Here is an 18,880-nt window from a genome sequence, read left to right as displayed (position 1 = left end):
CTACCTATCACCTGTAGCACCCTATATACCTATATACTATAGTCTAGCAGTTACATAGAATAAGATATAGACTATTTATATTTTTTAAGTTCTACTACTAAAGCAGTCGCGCGTCCCTTGGAAGGACCAAAGCGTCCAGATTGAGCTTACTGCCCCCCAAGGACCCTCTTCAGGATAGCCTCCAAAGACTCCGTGTCCCCAGGCTTCACCCCGATGGCCTCGTTGTCGGTCTTGTCGTAGAGGGTTCCTCCTTCTGCCCAGATTCGCCTCAGGGTGAGGACGGTGGCCTTTGCATGACCCTCCTCCCAGCGCTTTTTCTCCTCCTGCCTGAACTGGTCGAGGCTGATGTGGTTGACCTTCCACTTGGCCCCCGTCTGCTTCTCGTACTCTGCAAGCACCTGGTTTGGTGTCACCTCGAACGAGTTCACCTTGAGCGCCTTGCCAGCTGCGGCGTCGGGGTGCTGCAGGGCTGCGACCACCAGTTTGCCAACGCTACATCATCGCGTGCCAGTCAGTCAGTCATCGTGTGAAATAAACCAGGAAGCCCGTCGTGGGCAGAGGACACTCACTCGGGCATTGTCGTGAACCCAATCCTGCCGTCCGCCTCGACCAGCCACGCCTCCTTCCTTGGCACGTCGAACCCAGTCCCGAGGTCGATGCCCTCAGGGCGCCCGACCCACGACTCAAAGTAAGGGCCCGTCACGACATAGGTAACCTGCACGTTCCTGACCTCCTCCCTGATGAACTTGCGCACCTTGAGCTTCTGCTGGTGCGGCTTCTCGTCCTTGCTCTGCGGGCCGTGCTCGATGTCGGTGCCGTACTCGGACGGGAAGAACCACTTGACCGTCCCCAGCTTGTCGGCCCACCTGAGCAGCTCGACCTGCTTGGCGATGGCGCCGCGCCCGAAGGCGCTGATGACCGTGTCGATCTTGTGGTCCCTGTACGCCGCGCTCACATCGGCCTCGGAGTCGACGTCGCCGGTGATGACGGTCACGTTGCCGGCCTCCTTCCACTTGTCCAGGAGCTCGCCCTTGGTGTTGACCGTGTTGGTTGACGTGAAGATGGTGATGTGGTTGAAGGCGGGCTGTGCCGCGATGACCTTCTCGGTGATGAAAGTGCCGATGAAGCCAGTGGCTCCAAAGATCAGGATGTTGGATGCCTTGAGTGAACCCATTGCAGTTGTTTCGAGGCGATCAAGGTAATGTGGCTCTCACAAAGTTTCGAATATGCCAATTGTTTGGTCAATAATCAGGAACCCCTTCAAGGAGGCTGGGGGTGTTTGGATGGGAGGTGAGCAAGTTGCTTGTGTTGTAATGCGAAGCCGGGATGATGCAAGCATCGGACGAGCACGACCTAGGCGGGGAGGGATCAATCGGACTGTCGGACTAGCTGCTCCAGGTTTTACGTCTTCTACTCTACCAATTCGTCGCCAGTTTAGAACCATTGACCGCCCCTAGGACACTTTCGGCCTCTTCCCTTCCGCTATCCAGTCCCGACCCTCGCAATTGAGTGCAATCACTCACGTAATCGGGAGGCTCCGGACACTTGCGGCACTTCGGAACTCGAGTGGAGCACTTCGGCCCCCCGAGCCCGCCCGATTTTTCACTACTTCCGTCTTCCGATCTGCCGGGACCAGGGAATCAATCGTAACCGTGACCTACCTGGGTACCAAGAACCTCTTCACCCTTCCAGCAGCGAAAGCCAGTATGCATCCGGTGGTCTTCAATCCCAACCCTCGACGATCGAAGATACTGTTTGGTATCATCGAGGTAGTAATGCATACCCAGCCGAACAGCACTGAGGAGATGTTGTTTTGTGCGGGCCTCCCCTCCCCACAAACGGCCCCAACACCGATCGCATCGAAATAAGGAGTCTATTGTTCTAATTACAAGGCCAAAGGGTCATCCCTTCCTAGTTTAATGTAGCAACGGAAAAAGTCAAGATGTTGCATGTGTTGATCTCAATGGACCACCAGGCGAGCCAGCCTCGCCCTCTTTGCCCCTCTCCATATCTACGGGTGAGGAGGCCCTTGACCTCCTCAGGGTCTGCGTGTCGCTCGAGTCCAGGTCGACCTTTGCCTTCCAGCCCATCCACCAGTGGCCGGCGAACAGCTCTTCCATCCTCTCCAGGGGCACGGCCTTGGTCTCGGGGGCCCACAGCCCCAGCAAGACCAGGCCTACGGCGCAGACGCAAGCCCAGAAGACATAGGCGCCCCAGATGTGCAGGCTGACAAACAGGTTAGGGGTGACCCTGACGACGGCGAACTGGAACAGCCAGTGCACGGCCATGTTGAAGGCGTAGCAGACGCTGCGGATGCGCGTGGGGAAGATCTCGGTGCCGTACAGATACTGCACGGTGCAGAGGCCAATGGACCAGCCCACGGCATAGACGAAGACGCTCGCGATGGCGGCGTCGGAGGCGGTCTTGTTGATCTCCCCATCGACGACCCAGATGGCGGTGTAGACGGCCATGTAGGTGTGGGTGGCAAGCTGCATGGCCAGGCCGGTGATGAAGCAGCGGCGGCGGCCGATGACGTCGACCAGGCCCCAGGTGAAGATCATGGTGAAGACCAGCTTTACGATGCCGTAGGCCCCAGAGGTGATGAGGGACCTGCTGTCGCCCGTGACGCCGGCGTACTCGAAGACCTGCGGGATGTAGTAGGTGATGCCGTTGCCGCCGGACCACTGGGCCACGGTCTGCATGGCGATGGCCAGCCAGAAGCGCTTGCGGTAGGAGGGCGTCCTAGCAATCTCCTTGACTATGTCCCAGGTCGCAACCCCGTTCAGCTTTTCCGTAGACTCTATCTGATGCTGCAGCTCGGCGAACTCGGCCTGGAGCTCATAGTCATCACTGCTCTTGTGCCTGAGCCTGGCCAGGGTGGCGAGGGCCTCATCGCCACGGCCCTTGGAGGCGAGCCACCTGGGCGTGTCGGAGATGAAGAGGGAGGTGATGAGGGCCAGCCCGACGGGGATGAGGGGGATGGCAATGACCAGGCGGTACTGAGGACGGTAGTCCTCCATGGTAATACTGGCGGCATAGTTGATGAAGAAGCCTGGGGGGCGAGCAGGGTCAGTGGCGGCAGCAAGACAGGGCCAGGGCCAGGGCCAGGGCCAGGCGGGGTGGGAGGCCACGAACCGAGGGACAGGAAGGTCAACAAGAACACCATGGAGACGCTGACGATCATGCCACGGCTCTTGGCAGGGGCTATCTCGGACAGGTACAGCGGGCCGACGACGGTCAGGCCGCCGGCACCCAGGCCGCCCCAGATGCGGGCGAACAGCAGGAAGCCGTAGATGCCGGTCGAGAAGATCTGCATCACGTAGCCGCTCATGTACAAGAGGCAGAGCATCTGCCAGCACCTCAGGCGGCCCAGGCGGTCGGTGAGGGCCGAGGCGATCAGGGCGCCGATGGCGGCGCCCAGGACGCCGAAGGAGGTGATGTTGGCCTTCCTGCTGGCGAGGCCGGAGGGGTCGTCCACCCACTTGCCAGCACTGAGGTAGAAGTCATCCTTGAAGGAGCGCAGGCCGACGGCAGCACTGAAGCCACCCTCGTCGTAGCCCTTGGGGATGGAGCCGCAGCCTATGACGACGATGGTGAGGATGTAGTACCAGTTGTAGGGCCCCCTGAAGGCGTCGGGCGCGCAGCTAGCCGATGACGACGGCATGGTGGGCGTGGGCGTGGGCGTGGGCGTGGGCGTGGGCGTGGGCGTGGGCGGCTGGAGGCGAGCAACGGCAGGCGGCGCCCCTGGGACGGAGTGGACCGGCGCTGGCGTGTGTGCCTTTCGACTCCAGCTGGATGGCCTTGTCCAGACCGCAGGAATCCCGAGTACTCGGGCGACCTCCGCCGAGCTGAGCCCTCTTCTGGGAGGGGGTGGATGGACTGTTCTGGCTCGCCCCAGAGCAGGCAAGCGCCCACGAGGCCACGGAGGCAGGCCGGGGGGGGTGGGTGGGTGTGTGTGCGTGTGTGTGTATGGGCGTGTGAGAGGGAAAGAAGGGCAGAGGACAGGCCAATAAAAAAACAATACAAAACAAAAACAAACAAAAAAAGAACAAAAGTGACAGCTGGGCGCGAGCCAAGCACGAGTGGTTGCAGGGCTTCAGGGCTTCTGCAGGGAGCTAAACTAACCCCAGATCGAGGAGGCGGCCAGCTGTGCCGGAGTGGAGGCGGCGCGGGCGTGCGTGGGCGAGATGGAGGTGATGAGCCGGTGTCCTGGGTGGTGATGTTGGATGCTCGATGCTCGGTGCTCGATGCTCGATGCTGTGCCCGCCACCTTGGCAGGGAGAGGGAGAAATCCTCACATCGGTGTGGGCCGGCCCCGGTGGGGACCAGGTAGGGCGGTCCTGTGCGGCCGGAACTTGACCGAGCCACAGCGGAGCCGGTTCCCTGACAGCTTCTTCCCGACGCGGGGAGCATGCTGACATGCTGACTCTTTGTTGCTGGATCTCCCGGGCACGTCGTCGGCCTCAGGGGTACCGAGTACCTACCTAGGTACACATATAGTACCCAAGTCAGGAGACAAATGGCTACATACTCGAGTAATCATGCACCAGTCCAGGCCCGGTGGTTTCCCCCTCTGACAGGAATGGATGGCCTTTCCAGTCTTAGCCACTCGGACTGAGACCGACGAGACACTTGCTGTGTGGCATTAGAGACTTCTGACGTCTCGACACCCACGGCCTTTCGCCGAGTGCCCAGGCCTACAGGCTGACAGACGGGCATCTAGGCCTGGACGACACTGCACGGCGGCGGCGGCAGCAGCAGCAGCACCTGGCCGAAAGCTTGTTTCGCCAAGGATCCCGTTTCCCGTTTGCCTGTGGCGGCTCCCGTAGCGCTTCCTATTATTATAGTCTAGTCGAGGCAGCTGCGAGCGCAGTGCCTGGCGCAATCATAGCGTAAGACGGGATGCGACCCCGAGCCCGCCTGCGGCCATCCACCAGGACCATCACCCGGCCGAGGTATATATGTGCTTGGTGCCGGGCCCGAGACCTGTTCCCACGCGCCCCTCAGCCCCGACGACCACATCCCAAAAACCTCCCTGCCGTGCACGACCAGACCACACCTGGGCACACATGGCTGCCCTGCTCAGGCATCGTTTCCCGGCTGGCGTCCTGGACAAGCGGCCCTCGTCGCCCTCGCCCAGGTCCAGGACCCTGTCGCCCTGCCCGTCCCTGATCGACATCGGTGACAAGCCAACATCATCACACAAGGAGGACTCCAGGGCCAGCACCCCCGCCACCCCCGAGTACTCACAACCCCCGCCGCGCATCCCAGTAGGCTCGTGGGACTCTCACATGCACGTCGTCGACCCGGACCGTTACCCCCTGTCCGCTGCCGCCGTCTACAGGCCCAGCCCCTTCACCGTCTCACAGGCCATCGACTTTGAGACCTCCATCAGGGTCTCACACCTCGTCATCGTGCAGCCTTCCATATACGGCAATGACAACTCGTGCCTGCTCGACGCCCTGCGCGCCTTTGGTCCCACCCGCGCCCGGGGCGTCGTCGCCTTTGACCCGGCCACGACCCCGGCCTCGACCCTCCGGGAGTGGCACAAACTCGGCGTCAGGGGCGTCCGCCTCAACCTGCGCTCCACCGACCACACCATGGGCCACGACGAGATGGGGGCCGTGCTGCGCAGCTACGCCGACGCCGTGCGCCCGCTCGGCTGGGCCATCCAGCTCTACATCCCCCTCGAGATGGTCAGGGTCCTCGAGCACGTCATGCCCGCCCTGCGCGTGAGGGTCTGCATCGACCACATGGGCTCGCCCGACCTGTCGTCGCCGCAGAACACGGCCTCGCGGCTCGACCCTTATAGCCTCAACGGCTTCAGCTCCCTCGTCAGGCTGCTCCAGGCCGGCGACACCTACGTCAAGCTGTCGGCCCCGTACCGCCTCAGCAAGGGCAGGGACTACATCCGGGACGTCGACGCCGTCGCCAAGGAGCTGATCCGCGTGGCCGGCCGCACCAGGGCCGTGTTTGCGTCTGACTGGCCGCACACCAGGTTCGAAGGCCTTGACATTCGCCCCTGGATCGACCAAGTCCTGTCTTGGTGCGGTGGCAGCCAGCACCTGGCCGAGAGGATCTTCCGGGACAATGCAGAGGAGCTGTGGGCCTGATGTGGGAGGTCTTTTGGGCAACGGCTTCGGGGACATGGCTGAGTCTCTGCGGATAATGATTCCTTTTTTTTTTTTTCACGAAGCAACGAGCGGACGGCGTTTTGGCTTTGCTCTTACCTCGCGGGGAATGCACTACTCGGCTTGTTGGGGGCAAGGGTAATGAGGATATATGATACCACAGGCTTTGCCTTGATGTGAAATGAATACACACGAACTTTCTCAATACATTTAACATGAGTCAATCTAAAATATGTACGAAACATGCTCTCTGATTGCTTGGTTTCGCTTCTATTCCGTGTATGTCTAAAGTTATATACGGTGCCTTATCTAGTAGAAAACACTCTTAATAGTTTTATTCTAAACATCCTAATTTATATATATCCCTAGGGTGTACAGTCCCTTTATAAAGTAGTAAACACTTAAAGAATTATTATTTAAAAAATAAATTAAAGATTTATATTTATAAAAAGTAAATTAAAAGATATAAAATAATTTATAAATTATTATTTATTAAATAAAAAATAATTATATAGAATATTATTTTATAAAAATATATTATATTATTTTATAAGAAATATTTTATAAGAAATATTTTATAAGAAATATTTTATAAGAAATATTTTATAAGAAATATTTTATAAGAAATATTTTATAAAAAATATTTTATAAAAAGATATTTTATAAAAGATTATTATATAGAAGGTTATAAAGATTATTATAGAGAAGGTTATTATATAAGAGGTTATTATATAAAAAGTTATTATATAGAAGGTTGTTATATAGGATGTTATTATATAGGAGGTTATTATCTAGGAGGTTGCCATGTAGGAGGTTGTCATGTAGGAGGTTGTCATATAGGAGGTTGTTATGTAGAGACTGCAAGCTTGGTTGGTGATGGTGATTACTGATTTGCTGTGCAGATGCTTGGAGCCCTGGTTTGCTGCAAAGAATAGATGCAGTTGGCAACAAGTGGATCTATACTAGGAAATTCAAGACTGTCTCACATCATAGATGGGTAGGATGTGGTCAAGAAAGAGGTGATCCAACCAAAGTCATCCCATGCACGTGGGATACGGGTGGATTGGTTGACACTGAGGTACTGTGGCAGGGCGTTCTGTGGTGATGTTGTGTATGTGGCTGTCTCAGAAGTTAGCCTGGAGGCTTTTCTTATGGTGTAACACTTTGTGTGTGCCTGATGGATGCATCTGTGTTGATGCATGTGTGTGCATGTGCTTTTGTTGACTACATAAGCCGGCCAGGTGGTTTCGTTTTTAATCCCCATATATATAAAATATACATAGCGCCTTCATATAATAGTAAACACTCAAAACCTAGTATCTAAAGAAATATAATATTAATAATAATAGAAAGAAAATATAGTATATAAATATATAGCTAAGCCTTATACTATATAAATAAAACTAAAAGATATTACTCTTAATAATACTACATTAAAAAGCTAGTAAAATAGTTATATAATAAGATTAAAATAGTCTTAAAATAGCCCCTATAAAAAGAAGAATCCTATAATATAAAACTTAATAAGCTAACTCTTCCCTATTAATATATTTAATAACTACTTAAATCTACTCTCACTAAATAAACTAAATATACTATAGTCCCTATTTTAAATATATAACTACTAATAGAATAATAATATTATAATAATAAATCTATTTAAGAAAACCTTTTATATAAATTTTATAAAAAATTAAAACTCTTTTAAAAGCTAAATAAAGTTTATTTACTATATATTAAATAAATATTATATAAAGAAAGTAAAAGTTTAAATATTTAAAAACTAAATCTTTCTCTTTTAAATATACTACTTTATTATTAAAGATTTATTTACTTTTATATAATATATAAAGAATATAATAAAAGAAAGAGCTCTATAAAGAAAGCTAGCAACTCTATATATAAATAAGTTTAAGGGTATATACTAAGTAATTATTAACTTTATATTTAAGGTATAAGCTAATAGCTAGTCTAAAAGTTAAGAAGACAACAAATAGATAAATAGTTAAATAAAAAATACAATATGGCCGAAGCCATAAGCCGGCCAATTGAGCACCCAGCTTGTGCAGCAGCACAGGTCTGTGGCCATCTCATAGCTCATCCTTGAAACACTCAGAGTCCCTGCTGTCTGACCGTAATTATATGCTATGCACTGTCAATACCCAGGTGAAGGCATCTGGACAGATATATCATGTGTACTCTCAAGGCATGCCTTGTTCTGAGTTGACTGTGGCTTGTCAGCGGGTCCCCCGCAGTAGCCTCACTGCTCTCCTCCTCTCCAAAGACGCATGATCGCCCTCCCGGCCTGGCCATGGCTCCCAAATGAGCGATATATACCATTCTTGAGCTCTACCTTTTAACAAACAAGATGGTCCGGTGGTGTAGTTGGTTCATCACATCAGTCTAACAGTAAATCAGCCTTCTAAGGATGATTCTGGGAGCACTGAAGGTCCTCGGTTCGAGCCCGAGTCGGATCATTGATCTTTTGCAGGTTGGTGGAGGGTGAGGTTGATGATAGTCAGCCACACCTTCACTTATAGTTTTGCCGCTCTATGCTGCACCGGCTGCTTCAGTACTGCCAATTCCAAACTGCATGCATACTCGCATATGGATTGCACATCATTTAGTTGAATTTTTTTGATCTTGACGGTATGTTGTGGTTGATGTGTTCGGTATATATTCTGATCGCGGAGTGGCGGCGGCAAGGTGGGAGGGGGGACCCACGCCCTGGTCTGGAAAACGGGTTAGGGTTGGTACCGAGACCCCACAATTGCCCACGTGCCCACGTGCGCAGCTCCGAGAGACTGGTCAAGGCGTGGTGACGAAACGCCGATCATCTTGCCCGTGCTGGAAAAGCATTCACCGCGTATTTCGGCCATCGTCCGCGCGGGGTCCGGGTCTGTGTGCGGGTACGTTTGTTTCGACTCGATTCGCGCGTGGGGATCAGCCCTTCGGATCCTGACCGAGCTTGACGGGAACGACGGGTCGCGCGTGCTTGCTGCCGCCGCTGCTGCTGCTGCTGCTTCTTGGCTGCTTGGCCGAGCATCGTCTACTGTCTACTCCGTACTGCGTGTGCATCTGCAGGACTCACATGCTGATTCCGGTACTGTGGTACACCAACAAGGTATCTCAGAAGCGACCAGATGATCATTCCAGGGTGGAGTCTCCCCCGCCCTCGCTTTCGGGAGGCCAGCATTTGGGATCGGCTCACCCTACCGGGCCTGCACTACTGTGTACACCAGTTTACAAAACAGCACACATGTCACGGCATAGACTCGACTGGATCTCGGGCAGCGCAGGAGCCTCGAGCCCGTCACCGCGCGAGGGTGGGATCCCCTGCGGGCTGCGGGCTGCGGGCAAGACGGAGACTGACCCCTTGCTCCTCCCACACGTACGCCTGGGCCCTGGGGAGGACTTGCTCACTTGATGTCCTGGCGGCCCCGTTATTTAACCCTCCAACCCCATGCTCTCGCCGCGCCCCATATCTCCCGACTCTGGGGTAATTCGCTCAGGTGGGTGGGCAGCGATCGACTGACGCCACCCCTGCCTTTGGCCGATTCACTCTTGCATCTCCCTGCGCTGGAGGCCCTCACCGCGCTGATACTTTCGAGATGGTCCTCTCGACGAGGCCGCTCACGACTCGCACGCATCATGTGACTGGCATCCGCTGCTCCGCTGGCCTTTGTCAATCGCTGTATCACATGCACAGGGAGTCAGTCGGAGGGGATCTCCGACTTGAACCGGACAAACTCCCATTACAATGCTATGTACTCTCTCTCGCGTGTATCTCCTGGATTTCCCACCTCGACTCGCATCCTCGGGCTGTCGAGTGTCGAGATGCTGGCCACGCGCATCTGTCTCCAACAACATTGAACCAGAACTCCTTAACCATGCATCCTGATAACTCTTGATTTTTATGGCCTCTTTTCGACAATGTCATAGAACTCCGTTGGTGGTTTGGTCCCCCGACGCTCCCCACCCCCGACAGCTTCATCCGCCGACCGCCGCAGTCCCAACCTGAACGGGAGACAGGATTCACATTCATACGAGACTTAAAGGTAAGCCTTACCGCTGTTCGTAGTAGTCACGCGGGTTTTCCTGGGTGCTCATCGGGTTGCCAAATGACGCCGTGATCGGCTGCAGGGAAGATACTGCCTGGAACACCTGGTCGGAGATCCCGTGGTGCTGGAGGTGCTGGTTGATCTTGTCGGGCTGGGTTGGTTGGGGGAACTGGAACAGCGCCTGCTGTATGCCCGGTGGCGTGCGGCTGGGCGAGCCGAAACCGGTCATGTGGCTGTCGGTGTTGCCCATCATGATCTCGTGGTGGCTCATGCGGTGGCCATACCCGCTGAAGGAGTCTTGACGGCCCCGGAACTCGGACGACATGGACGATGCCTGCTGGTGGTGGGGGAACCCAGGCCGCGCCTGGCTCTGCTGCGCTTGGCCTTGGAAGGCGGGCGGTGTGGTGGTGCCGGGGGTCTGGATTCCTAGGGCGGCCAACTCGCGCAATATGAGGCCGATGCCGCTGCCCACGATCGGGTTGACATCCTTGAGCTTCGAGAGGGCACGGATGCAGAAGTCCAGCCTCCGAAGGGCGGGCTGCTGCTGCTGCTGCTGCTGCTCGTCCGTCAACATGCCCGGCTGCCCGGCGTTTTGGGCGTTGGCGGCTGCTTGGACCTGTAGGAGGAAGATCGAGGCCGCGATGTACACGCAGTAGCTCAGCGAGAGCACGGACCGGTAGATGCCGAAGGACTTGCAGAACAGGTCGAATATCGCGATGATGGAAGTCGCCGACGACACGCACTCGAGCAGGTGTTTCGCGCGGTTGTTGTTAGGAGTGCACTCACGCGAGAGCATCGGCCGGTGGAGCAGGATGTTGAATGTATGGTAGAGGGCACTGCTCGCCGTCCCCACCGGTCAGTGGGACTCCGGGGGCGAAAACCTGGGGCAATGCACTGATGCGCAGATCATGGGCAGGGGGCAAAAGACTTACTTGAGGGTGACAATGTGGCTGGGTGGCGCCAGAGGGGGCAGCATGGTCGCGTCCATCTTCAAGAAGTGCGGCAGGTCCTCCCACCACTGCTTCAGCGCCGCCTCCTGCCTGACCAGGCACTCCTGGATCTCGGTCTCGGTGTTTAGCCCCAGTGGGTCATACATGTGGATCAGGATCTCATTGAAGATAACCGTCAACCGACACATCTGCACGAAGCAAGACGTCGAGTGCGCTGCGATTGGTGGGTACTTCACCCCGTCTGGGTAGGTGATACCGAACGGTGTCCACATCTCATTTTCGTTGGAGTCGTCGACTGCGTTTACCCGTTAGTTTCGCCCTTCATGTCGGCCCGGAGGGGGGGGGGACCGGTGGACCACGTACGGATCATTTGAGGCGGCGAGACATCCGAGTGCTGCAGGCTCGGTGATCTGCCGAGGTACAGACTGACAATCTTGTCCCAGAAGTAACAGCTCCAGAACAACCTCCGGCGGATTTCGACGTCTTCATCGCTGAAGGGAATATTCCCCGTATACCTCTGGCTGTCGACGCAGATGCCCAGATGATCGATCATCCGAAATGCCATGCCACTGTACATCCACGCCTGTGAGGTGTTGCCAGCACTACACTCCTGAGCGCTCAGCAGCAAGAGCGTCTGGACCGTTGGGATTGTGGCCACGCCACGAGAGATTTCCTCGAGCACCATGGCCCGCGCGTGACGGCTGAAGACGGCACCGCCGTCATAGTCGCTCTCGAGACGATCGCGTGTATCCTTGTCCCAGCGTCCCCATCGGATAGAATGCGAGAGTATCGCGTTCAGTAGGGTGTGCGAGTAGTATGGCCCCAAGAGCTGCATGTCCCGGGTGAAGGTGGGACGATAGACAAAGTTCCACAGGGGCTGGATCCAGCACCAGTGCGTGCTGAGCAAATATTGGAATGGTTCCTGGAGGCATCGAGTCAGCTACAACGTCCGCCTGTGAAGAAACGCAGCTGAAAGCTGCGGGACACATACTGGGATCTCCGAAAGGTCCTCCAGTGCGCGCTGCTGCCAGGCGTTGTTGACCAGTCGTTCCCTCTTGCCATAAAGGGGGTCCTCTGGGTTGGACGGGCTGGGAGCGTCACTGCTCTGGCGGCCATATTCGCTGGGCAGGTGAAAGAAGCTGGTGGCACCGTGATAGGTGATGACGCCCTTCTCATCCAGCTTCAGGCCCTTGAAAGTCCCAGCTAGGCCCTCAGGTTCGTGACCAACGAGGGAGCCATCGTGCGATGACGAGAGAGGTCCTTCCGACAGTCCACGCTGGGGCTGAGGAGGTGCGTTGGCCTGGGCTTGAGCCTTTGAGACCTGCTCTTCCAGGTCCTTGATGCGCTCCTCCAGGCGCTGGGTATAGGACAGCGTTGGGTTTCTAACCAGGTCAGCATGGATCCTCCCTGGAGACGGGATTGAGCGTTGGCAAGGGTGGAGGCTGGGTGGCGAGCCTGAGGCCCAAGTGCCTTCGCACGAAATGTGAGGCGAGTAAGTGCCTCAGAGGAGGGGAGGGCGGCGGGTGAAAGGGCGTAGGACGGAAGGGGATCCCACAACTTGTAGACGCAAGCATCATTTCTTGCCAGGCACCTGCTACAGACAGGCTGTTCACCTCCACACTTGACCTTGCGGCGGCGGCACGGCTCGCAGGAGAAGGCACTCTTCTTGGTTGCCCTGGCGGAGCTGGGGTTGGAGGTCGTGGCGCCGGCCTTGTGGCCGGATGCTCCGTTGCCACTGCCGCTGCCGCTGCCGCTGCCGCTCCCGTTGGCGCCGTTTTTGGTGGAGCTGGACGCAGGCCCGGATGCTGATGACATTATCGCTGCAAAGAGTTAGGTTTGTATCGACACTGCCGGCTGCTGAGAGGAACAGTAGGACGGCAGAGCCTCATCGTAGGATCCGGATGAGGATCACCAGGAGGGAATTGGCCAGATCGGGAATGAGGTGAGAAGCACTACTGCGGTGGAGCTCGACCGAACCAGAATCACCGGGGCCCCGTTTTCGCGCCTCTGCGCCTGGAGGAAGTTGAGCAGGAGAGCGTGCGGGTTGTACCTTTTTGGTCTGTCGCGTATGCTTATTTCCGCCACTGGACCGGGACGGGCGACACAAGCGGAGCCGCAGGTAGATACAGGACGAAACGGAGGGGACGGGGGGCGCGCAAAAAATTTGTATCACTTAATTGTCGACGGCAAAACACAACGTTGTGGCGCCGGCGGTAGGGCACCACGGCGTTGGGATGGGGGTCCCTCTCGACCCTCTCCTGAAATAGGTCCGCTGGTGCCGCCTCACTGTGAGGTGCGGGTAAGTATCGTCATTCCCCACTTGGGTTCAGGTTCAAAGTGGAAATCCGACGGGTTTTCTCTTGGCTCCAGGGCCGTCGTGTCGAGATTCCGAAGCAGAAAAGCAATCAGACATGCCAGATTGGCTCAGGGTATCCAGACATGGCACGCACGCACACACACACACACACACACGCACGCATGTCAGAGCCCACCAACAGACAAGCCTCTCCCATGCAACCAACGCAGCTCTGCAGTTCTGCAGTTCTGCGTCCCTGGTTCATCCGCCGTCAGCAGCCCTACACAGTACCCCGTACAGGAATTAGCTTGCCTTGCCTTGCCTGGCTGGCCACCCGCAAACTCAAAAGTCAAAAGAGAGGTAGAGGGGGGGGAGGCCCTTGATGTTTGCAGGGAAGTCCAAAACACTGCGCGATGTGACGAGTCCAGCTTGTCCAGGTCAGCAGTTCTGTAGGGCTGCTGAGGACTGATGATCTCCTCGTCGCGACTCAGGGGGCTGCCCAACATGACGTAAGGCCGTCGTCGGGACCCCCCGAGCAACCCCGAGTCGGCACCGACACCCTATCATAGCACGTCTCAGGGGCCAGGTGTACTATGCAGCACCGCTTCTCCTGGACGTCTGGAAGCCTGGAAGCCTTGGAACTGCTGGGCGTCTTGGACACTCTTGTCAGTCCGTGCAGGGGCGAGAGACGGGAGCCATGCAACCCACACAACCCACGCAGCCCACGCTTTGTTGGCCACGCAGCCCACCACCATCGCACGACAGACAGGGCCAGGGGCTCGAGGTCAGGAGCACTGGCTGGCAAACAAGGCGACGGTATCGACATTTTCTCCGCTGAACCCAACCATGCCGGACGGATCCGAAGCCGGACTGGTAGCTACCGCAGTACAACGCTACATTGCCACCCTGATTGACCACATCTGAGCTCTGAGATAGTGTCGTGACAGCAGCCGCTGTTGTCACACCCAAGACCAGCAAGGCTGGCTACTTAAGTACACAGCGCCCGATGGACCAGCAGCAAGAGCCGGCTAATAAGGATAACCCACGGCCAGTCCTGCTGACAGGGAACCGATGTCTACACACGCCAGAGTGAGGGAGGGTTCGGATCGTCCCGGCAAACCTGCCAGTAGCCTTTGTCCGCTGAGGCTATAGGCCAACAACAAATGTCCGCAGTTTTGTTTTCAGGCTGCAGCCTGCGACGGGCCGTCCCATCTCAGGTACCTACCGAGCAGCCCGCTCAGCGTCCTGCGAGATGCTCTCAAGCCACCTACCTAAGGAGCTACCTTTTCAAGGAGGTAGCCTCCAGAGGCTGCAGAGGGTCCCTGTGATCTCATTGTCCTTCGGGAAATTACAACATCAAAGGCCAACTTGAGGATCTGGTCTCTCGCAAGCGAGTGAGCTTGGTTGAGTGGGCTATATTTACCGTCGAATCAGATGTGTGAGTTTTGGTGTTCACAGATCCAGCTGCGATGGATCCGAGTTGTTGCCCCATGCCTCAATACGAGGGGTGCCCGCTCGCTTCATTTGACTCCCTATCCTGGCAGCACAGGCTGTTGCAAGCCTCAAGGCGAGGGTGCAAACACCATCCATACTTTACATACATCTGTTTACATAATGCCATGTTCAAACAGCCACTAAATTGATAGCCATGCTGCCATGGTGAGCACACCTGATTGACCATTACATTTACGGGTACACTGTGTATCTGCAGGGTTTATTGAGCCAACACCAAGGTGCCAAGACTCGGGACTGCAGCATCTGAGAATTTGCTTGTGGTCACGAGACCACGAGGAGCGTTGAATGCAGTCAGGCATCTCACAAGGGGCGGACCAAATGAGCTGCAGGGCGGGTGCGTTGATTGCCTCGAGTACCTAGGCAGCTCAAGTAGGGACAGACTACTGAGGTTTGTGAGAGAATCAATGGCCACCTAGGTGCTTAAAATCCTCTGCAACAGCAAATGGCCAGGCAGCCAGGCCAGAGAAAGAATATTGCTGTCCCACATGCCTGTTCCGAGTGAGGTGCCATCCTGCCTGACTTATAATAACATTGAAGCAGGGCCAGGACTGCTAGCGCGAAGTGGCCCGGGGAGGCAATGTAGGTCGAGTCTCAGTCTGGCCTTGCTTGCACCCAATCCCGTGCTTATGTCATCGGACCCACCAGCCGCCCTTTGGCAAGGTTCCCTTTTTCAAGCGCGGCTCTCCATTCCCCAGCTCGACGCGGGGTGAGACGCGCACAACCTGCCAACAACGCGTCAACCGCAAGTTTCGCGACATTGTCAATTAAACATCACCACAGGTTGCATCAAATGAGCTAGACCCTGGACCTGGACCCTTGGCTCCCCCGCTACACCATCACCACAAGGACTTGTTCCCTTCTGCTCGCCTCGCCTTCACACCCAGAGCATGCAGCAAGAAAGGCAGCATCATTTGGCTCCCTCAACTTCTCTCTGACTTGCATGCCGTTCTCTCCAGAGGACCTTGCTGTTGTCGCCCACTCCATCGGGGTCGACTCCTTCGTGAGCATCCTGCTGCCCGAGTGTCAGTCTGCAAGCCTGGCCGGACCACACCAAACCTGCACCGTCACTACCAACAGTGATCACCTCAACAACACCCTTGCACCGTTGTGGGTTGTGAGCGTGTCGTTGACTGCATTTTTTCACAGAGGCTATTTTGCCCACAATCGGAATCACCCATCCCCTCTCCCTCCCTCCTCTCCAGAACGGTAGGAACCGTTGACGCACATCCCTAAGATGGCGGCCGCGAACGGCGCGGGTGATGGCATTTTCTCCGCCACATACAATGGGGTCAGTCCGATTCTCTTCGCCCTCCCAATCTTGCATTTGACTTCGCGTCCCCTCCCTTGCTCCGGTCGAGGCGAAGCAAATCGTCGCATCACTTCCCCAGCAATCACCACTAACGTTTGCGACCTCGCAGAACCCCGTGTGGGAATTCCAATTTGTAGGCGCGGATGCGAAGAGGGAACATGTGATGCGACGCCAGTCCGACAACTGGGTTAATGCTACACACATCCTGAAAGCTGCCGGCTTCGACAAGCCTGCAAGAACTCGAATTCTCGAGCGCGACGTGCAAAAAGGAAACCATGAGAAGGTTCAGGGAGGCTACGGCAAGTTTCAAGGTACGAGATAACAACTACTGTCTTCCATCGGTAGCTACCATGCTTTGCTATCTCAAGACACTCGCTGACGGTCGGGTTCCGTCGTCTTAGGAACATATCTACCCCTCGCAGACGCGCAGGAGTTGGCGCGACAGCACAACGTCCTCGACCGCATTGGCCCCATCTTCGACTTTGTGCCCGGCGCTGTCACGCCCCCTCCAGCTCCTCGCCATGTAAGCAAGCCGAAGCAGCCCAAGAAGAGCGCCGCCGTTGCCCAACCTGGGCCTGCCGCCAAGAAGCGAAAGCGAAATGGTGAGATTATCTCAAGCTGCCGTTGCCCTGCTGGATTCTGATCGTTTCTAGACCCTTTCGCGGAGGACTTGGATCGATCTTCTGTCGCGTTCCGAGATGACACGCCCGACGACCAGACTGTGGCATCTGGCAGCTACATGGCTGAGGATGATGCAGACAGGATGATTCTCCACAGGGTATGCAACTCTCCAGGCTTCCATCCCAACCTTCGAGACGAGGCTTGAACCGCCCGAGATGCTAACGAGAAAGCAGCACACCATGTATGGCGAGGCACTCCTCGACTACTACGCCCTAGACATGCGCGATTCATCCGCCCCGCGCCCGGAACCCCCCACGAATTTCAGACCCGACTTTCCCATCGACAAGCACCAGAACACAGCCTTGCACTGGGCCTCGGCGATGGGTGACATTGACGGAGTCAAGCATATGAAGCGATTCGGTCCGGCCATTGCCGCGAGAAACATGCGGGGTGAGACACCCATGATGCACGCAGTCAACTTCACAAACGCCTTCGACAAGCAGACGTTCCCGGCCATAATGGAGGAGCTTCGAGAGAGCATTGGAGAGCGCGACCTGTCGGGCCGAACTGTCCTGCACCATGCGGTGTCGCATGCTGTCTCGGTCAAGTATCGGAGACCTGCTCGTTACTACGTCGAAACCATCCTCGGAAAACTACAGGACACACACGAAGCCGCGTTCGTCGAGCAGCTTGTGAACTCCCAGGACTCCAACGGCGACACGGCGATCCACCTCGCTGCCGAGAACAAGAACACCAAGATCATCCGCTCGCTGCTTGGCCGCGGCGCATCGACTTCGATCCGCAACAACAAGGGCATGCATGCTGAGGAGATGATCCGAGAGCTCAACGAGGGTATCCGCTCACGGTCAGCCATGCCCCCGCCGTCGTCATCACCGTTCGCGCCGCCGCCTCGGCGACCAAGCGTGAGCGACGCGCTGCAGGACATGTGGAAGAATGCCGAGTTCCGATCCGAGGCTGCCAAGGCCGTCCAGAAGCGCATCGCCCCAAGCATACTGCAAAAGAGTAGATATCTCGCGCAGATTTTCGAGGACGAGTGGCAGGAGAGGGATGAGGCTGAACAAGAGGTCCGCCAAATTCTGGAGAATACCCAGGAGGAGGCGGCGGCCCAGGCGGAGGACTTGCGCCGTCACGAGTCCATGCTCGAGCCGGACGAGGTTGGCGCCAAGACGACAGCTGAGGCTGCGCAGCTTCGCACCCAAGTCACGTCCATGCTCAAGTATCAGAATCGTATTGCAGTCCAAGGCAAGGTCCACACCGAGCTTAGCATGCAGGTCAATGGGAATAGCCAGGGCGCGAGTAGCCAGGCGAGCAGCGTTGACGACGACAGCGAGCGTCGACAATTGGCATCGGAGCTTCTCGACAGGATTCGCGACCTGCGCGCGCTGGAGGAGGACCTCGTGGAGGCGACAGGACTGAAGGGCATGGGGCAAGCCATCGAGAATTACCGGTACCTGCTTCAGCTTTGCCTTGGCCAGCAGGCGCCTGGCCTAGACGACAACCTCGATAACATGATTCGGGAGATCCAGTACGAGGTCGATTACACCAATGGGTCCCGGGCGCGCAACGGCGAGCCCCTCGCCGTTGATCTTTCCGATGGGGAGTAACCCTGGGTGCCTTTTCCACGACCTTGGAGACTAGTGATGGCGCAAGCGTAAGGGGTTGACTTCTCCAGGACGGTATGTAGTACAATATGTCTTTTTCTTTTCCCCTTTTCCAGTGAGCCATCCTCGCGGCGTGGTGGCATAGGAGTTTCTGGTTTGATGACCTTAATTCATCGGAGGTCACGGGGTGTTTGGGCGGCGTTTGACGGCCTGGTGAGATACCAAGATTACTGCTAAGTTTGGGGGTTGATGCCCCCGCGTCCCCATTTGTTGGCTGGGCTGCCGTGATTTCAATAGGGAACAGACGGACAGCCCATTGCCTACCTAGTATGCAGAGAATTGACTGCACTTTGCGCTCAGCGTGCCGTAATTAGT

At 55.9% G+C, this 18,880-nt stretch overlaps 5 protein-coding genes across 5 annotated transcripts; 2 read left to right on the top strand and 3 right to left on the bottom strand.

The window, feature by feature from the left end:
• Nucleotides 1-146: 146 nt before the first annotated feature.
• KVR01_001674 (uncharacterized protein) lies at nt 147-1,174 on the bottom strand (the record flags this gene model as incomplete). The annotated part of the gene is made up of 2 exons (XM_044787498.1): nt 147-492; nt 570-1,174. 2 exons carry the CDS (start codon nt 1,172-1,174, stop codon nt 147-149), a joined length of 951 nt encoding a protein of 316 aa, XP_044649629.1.
• A 601-nt stretch (nt 1,175-1,775) lies between these two features.
• KVR01_001689 (uncharacterized protein) lies at nt 1,776-4,302 on the bottom strand. Its single transcript, XM_044792223.1, has 2 exons — nt 3,136-4,302; nt 1,776-3,052 (listed from the first exon to the last, which is right to left on the bottom strand). The coding sequence occupies exons 1-2, from the start codon at nt 3,662-3,664 to the stop codon at nt 1,938-1,940; spliced, it is 1,644 nt and encodes a 547-aa protein (XP_044649644.1). The 5' UTR covers nt 3,665-4,302; the 3' UTR covers nt 1,776-1,937.
• A 358-nt stretch (nt 4,303-4,660) lies between these two features.
• KVR01_001615 (uncharacterized protein) lies at nt 4,661-6,141 on the top strand. Its single transcript, XM_044789963.1, has one exon. It carries the CDS (start codon nt 4,962-4,964, stop codon nt 6,111-6,113), a length of 1,152 nt encoding a protein of 383 aa, XP_044649570.1. The 5' UTR covers nt 4,661-4,961; the 3' UTR covers nt 6,114-6,141.
• A 3,062-nt stretch (nt 6,142-9,203) lies between these two features.
• Nucleotides 9,204-13,882, bottom strand: KVR01_001085 (uncharacterized protein). The gene is made up of 5 exons (XM_044781636.1): nt 12,698-13,882; nt 12,134-12,524; nt 11,506-12,064; nt 11,125-11,437; nt 9,204-11,028 (listed from the first exon to the last, which is right to left on the bottom strand). Exons 1-5 carry the CDS (start codon nt 12,955-12,957, stop codon nt 10,197-10,199), a joined length of 2,355 nt encoding a protein of 784 aa, XP_044649040.1. The 5' UTR covers nt 12,958-13,882; the 3' UTR covers nt 9,204-10,196.
• Nucleotides 13,883-15,665: 1,783 nt separating this feature from the next.
• Nucleotides 15,666-18,875, top strand: KVR01_001333 (uncharacterized protein). The gene is made up of 5 exons (XM_044782609.1): nt 15,666-16,241; nt 16,372-16,573; nt 16,664-16,864; nt 16,916-17,040; nt 17,117-18,875. The coding sequence occupies exons 1-5, from the start codon at nt 16,188-16,190 to the stop codon at nt 18,506-18,508; spliced, it is 1,974 nt and encodes a 657-aa protein (XP_044649288.1). The 5' UTR covers nt 15,666-16,187; the 3' UTR covers nt 18,509-18,875.
• The last annotated feature ends 5 nt before the right edge of the window (nt 18,876-18,880 follow it).

The sequence above is a fragment of the Diaporthe batatas genome (genome assembly GCF_019321695.1).
Source record: "Diaporthe batatas strain CRI 302-4 chromosome Unknown Contig00002, whole genome shotgun sequence".
NCBI classification, from domain to species: domain Eukaryota; kingdom Fungi; phylum Ascomycota; class Sordariomycetes; order Diaporthales; family Diaporthaceae; genus Diaporthe; species Diaporthe batatas.
The sequence above is the reverse complement of the archived record's forward strand: the minus strand, read 5'-3'. Positions and strand labels throughout refer to the sequence as shown.

Excerpts from the sequence above, each read along its gene's own strand:
- KVR01_001689 (XM_044792223.1), bottom strand. The coding sequence starts at position 3,664 with ATGCCGTCGTCATCGGCTAGCTGCGCGCCCGACGCCTTCAGGGGGCCC. Across the intron at positions 3,053-3,135 it reads GTTGACCTTCCTGTCCCTCG|GCTTCTTCATCAACTATGCC; the intron begins GTTCGTGGCCTC and ends CTCGCCCCCCAG.
- KVR01_001615 (XM_044789963.1), top strand. The coding sequence starts at position 4,962 with ATGTGCTTGGTGCCGGGCCCGAGACCTGTTCCCACGCGCCCCTCAGCC.
- KVR01_001085 (XM_044781636.1), bottom strand. The coding sequence starts at position 12,957 with ATGTCATCAGCATCCGGGCCTGCGTCCAGCTCCACCAAAAACGGCGCC. Across the intron at positions 12,065-12,133 it reads AGGACCTTTCGGAGATCCCA|GAACCATTCCAATATTTGCT; the intron begins GTATGTGTCCCG and ends CGATGCCTCCAG. Across the intron at positions 11,029-11,124 it reads AGCCACATTGTCACCCTCAA|TGCCCTCTACCATACATTCA; the intron begins GTAAGTCTTTTG and ends GACGGCGAGCAG.
- KVR01_001333 (XM_044782609.1), top strand. The coding sequence starts at position 16,188 with ATGGCGGCCGCGAACGGCGCGGGTGATGGCATTTTCTCCGCCACATAC. Across the intron at positions 16,865-16,915 it reads CAAGAAGCGAAAGCGAAATG|ACCCTTTCGCGGAGGACTTG; the intron begins GTGAGATTATCT and ends GATCGTTTCTAG. Across the intron at positions 17,041-17,116 it reads ACAGGATGATTCTCCACAGG|CACACCATGTATGGCGAGGC; the intron begins GTATGCAACTCT and ends ACGAGAAAGCAG.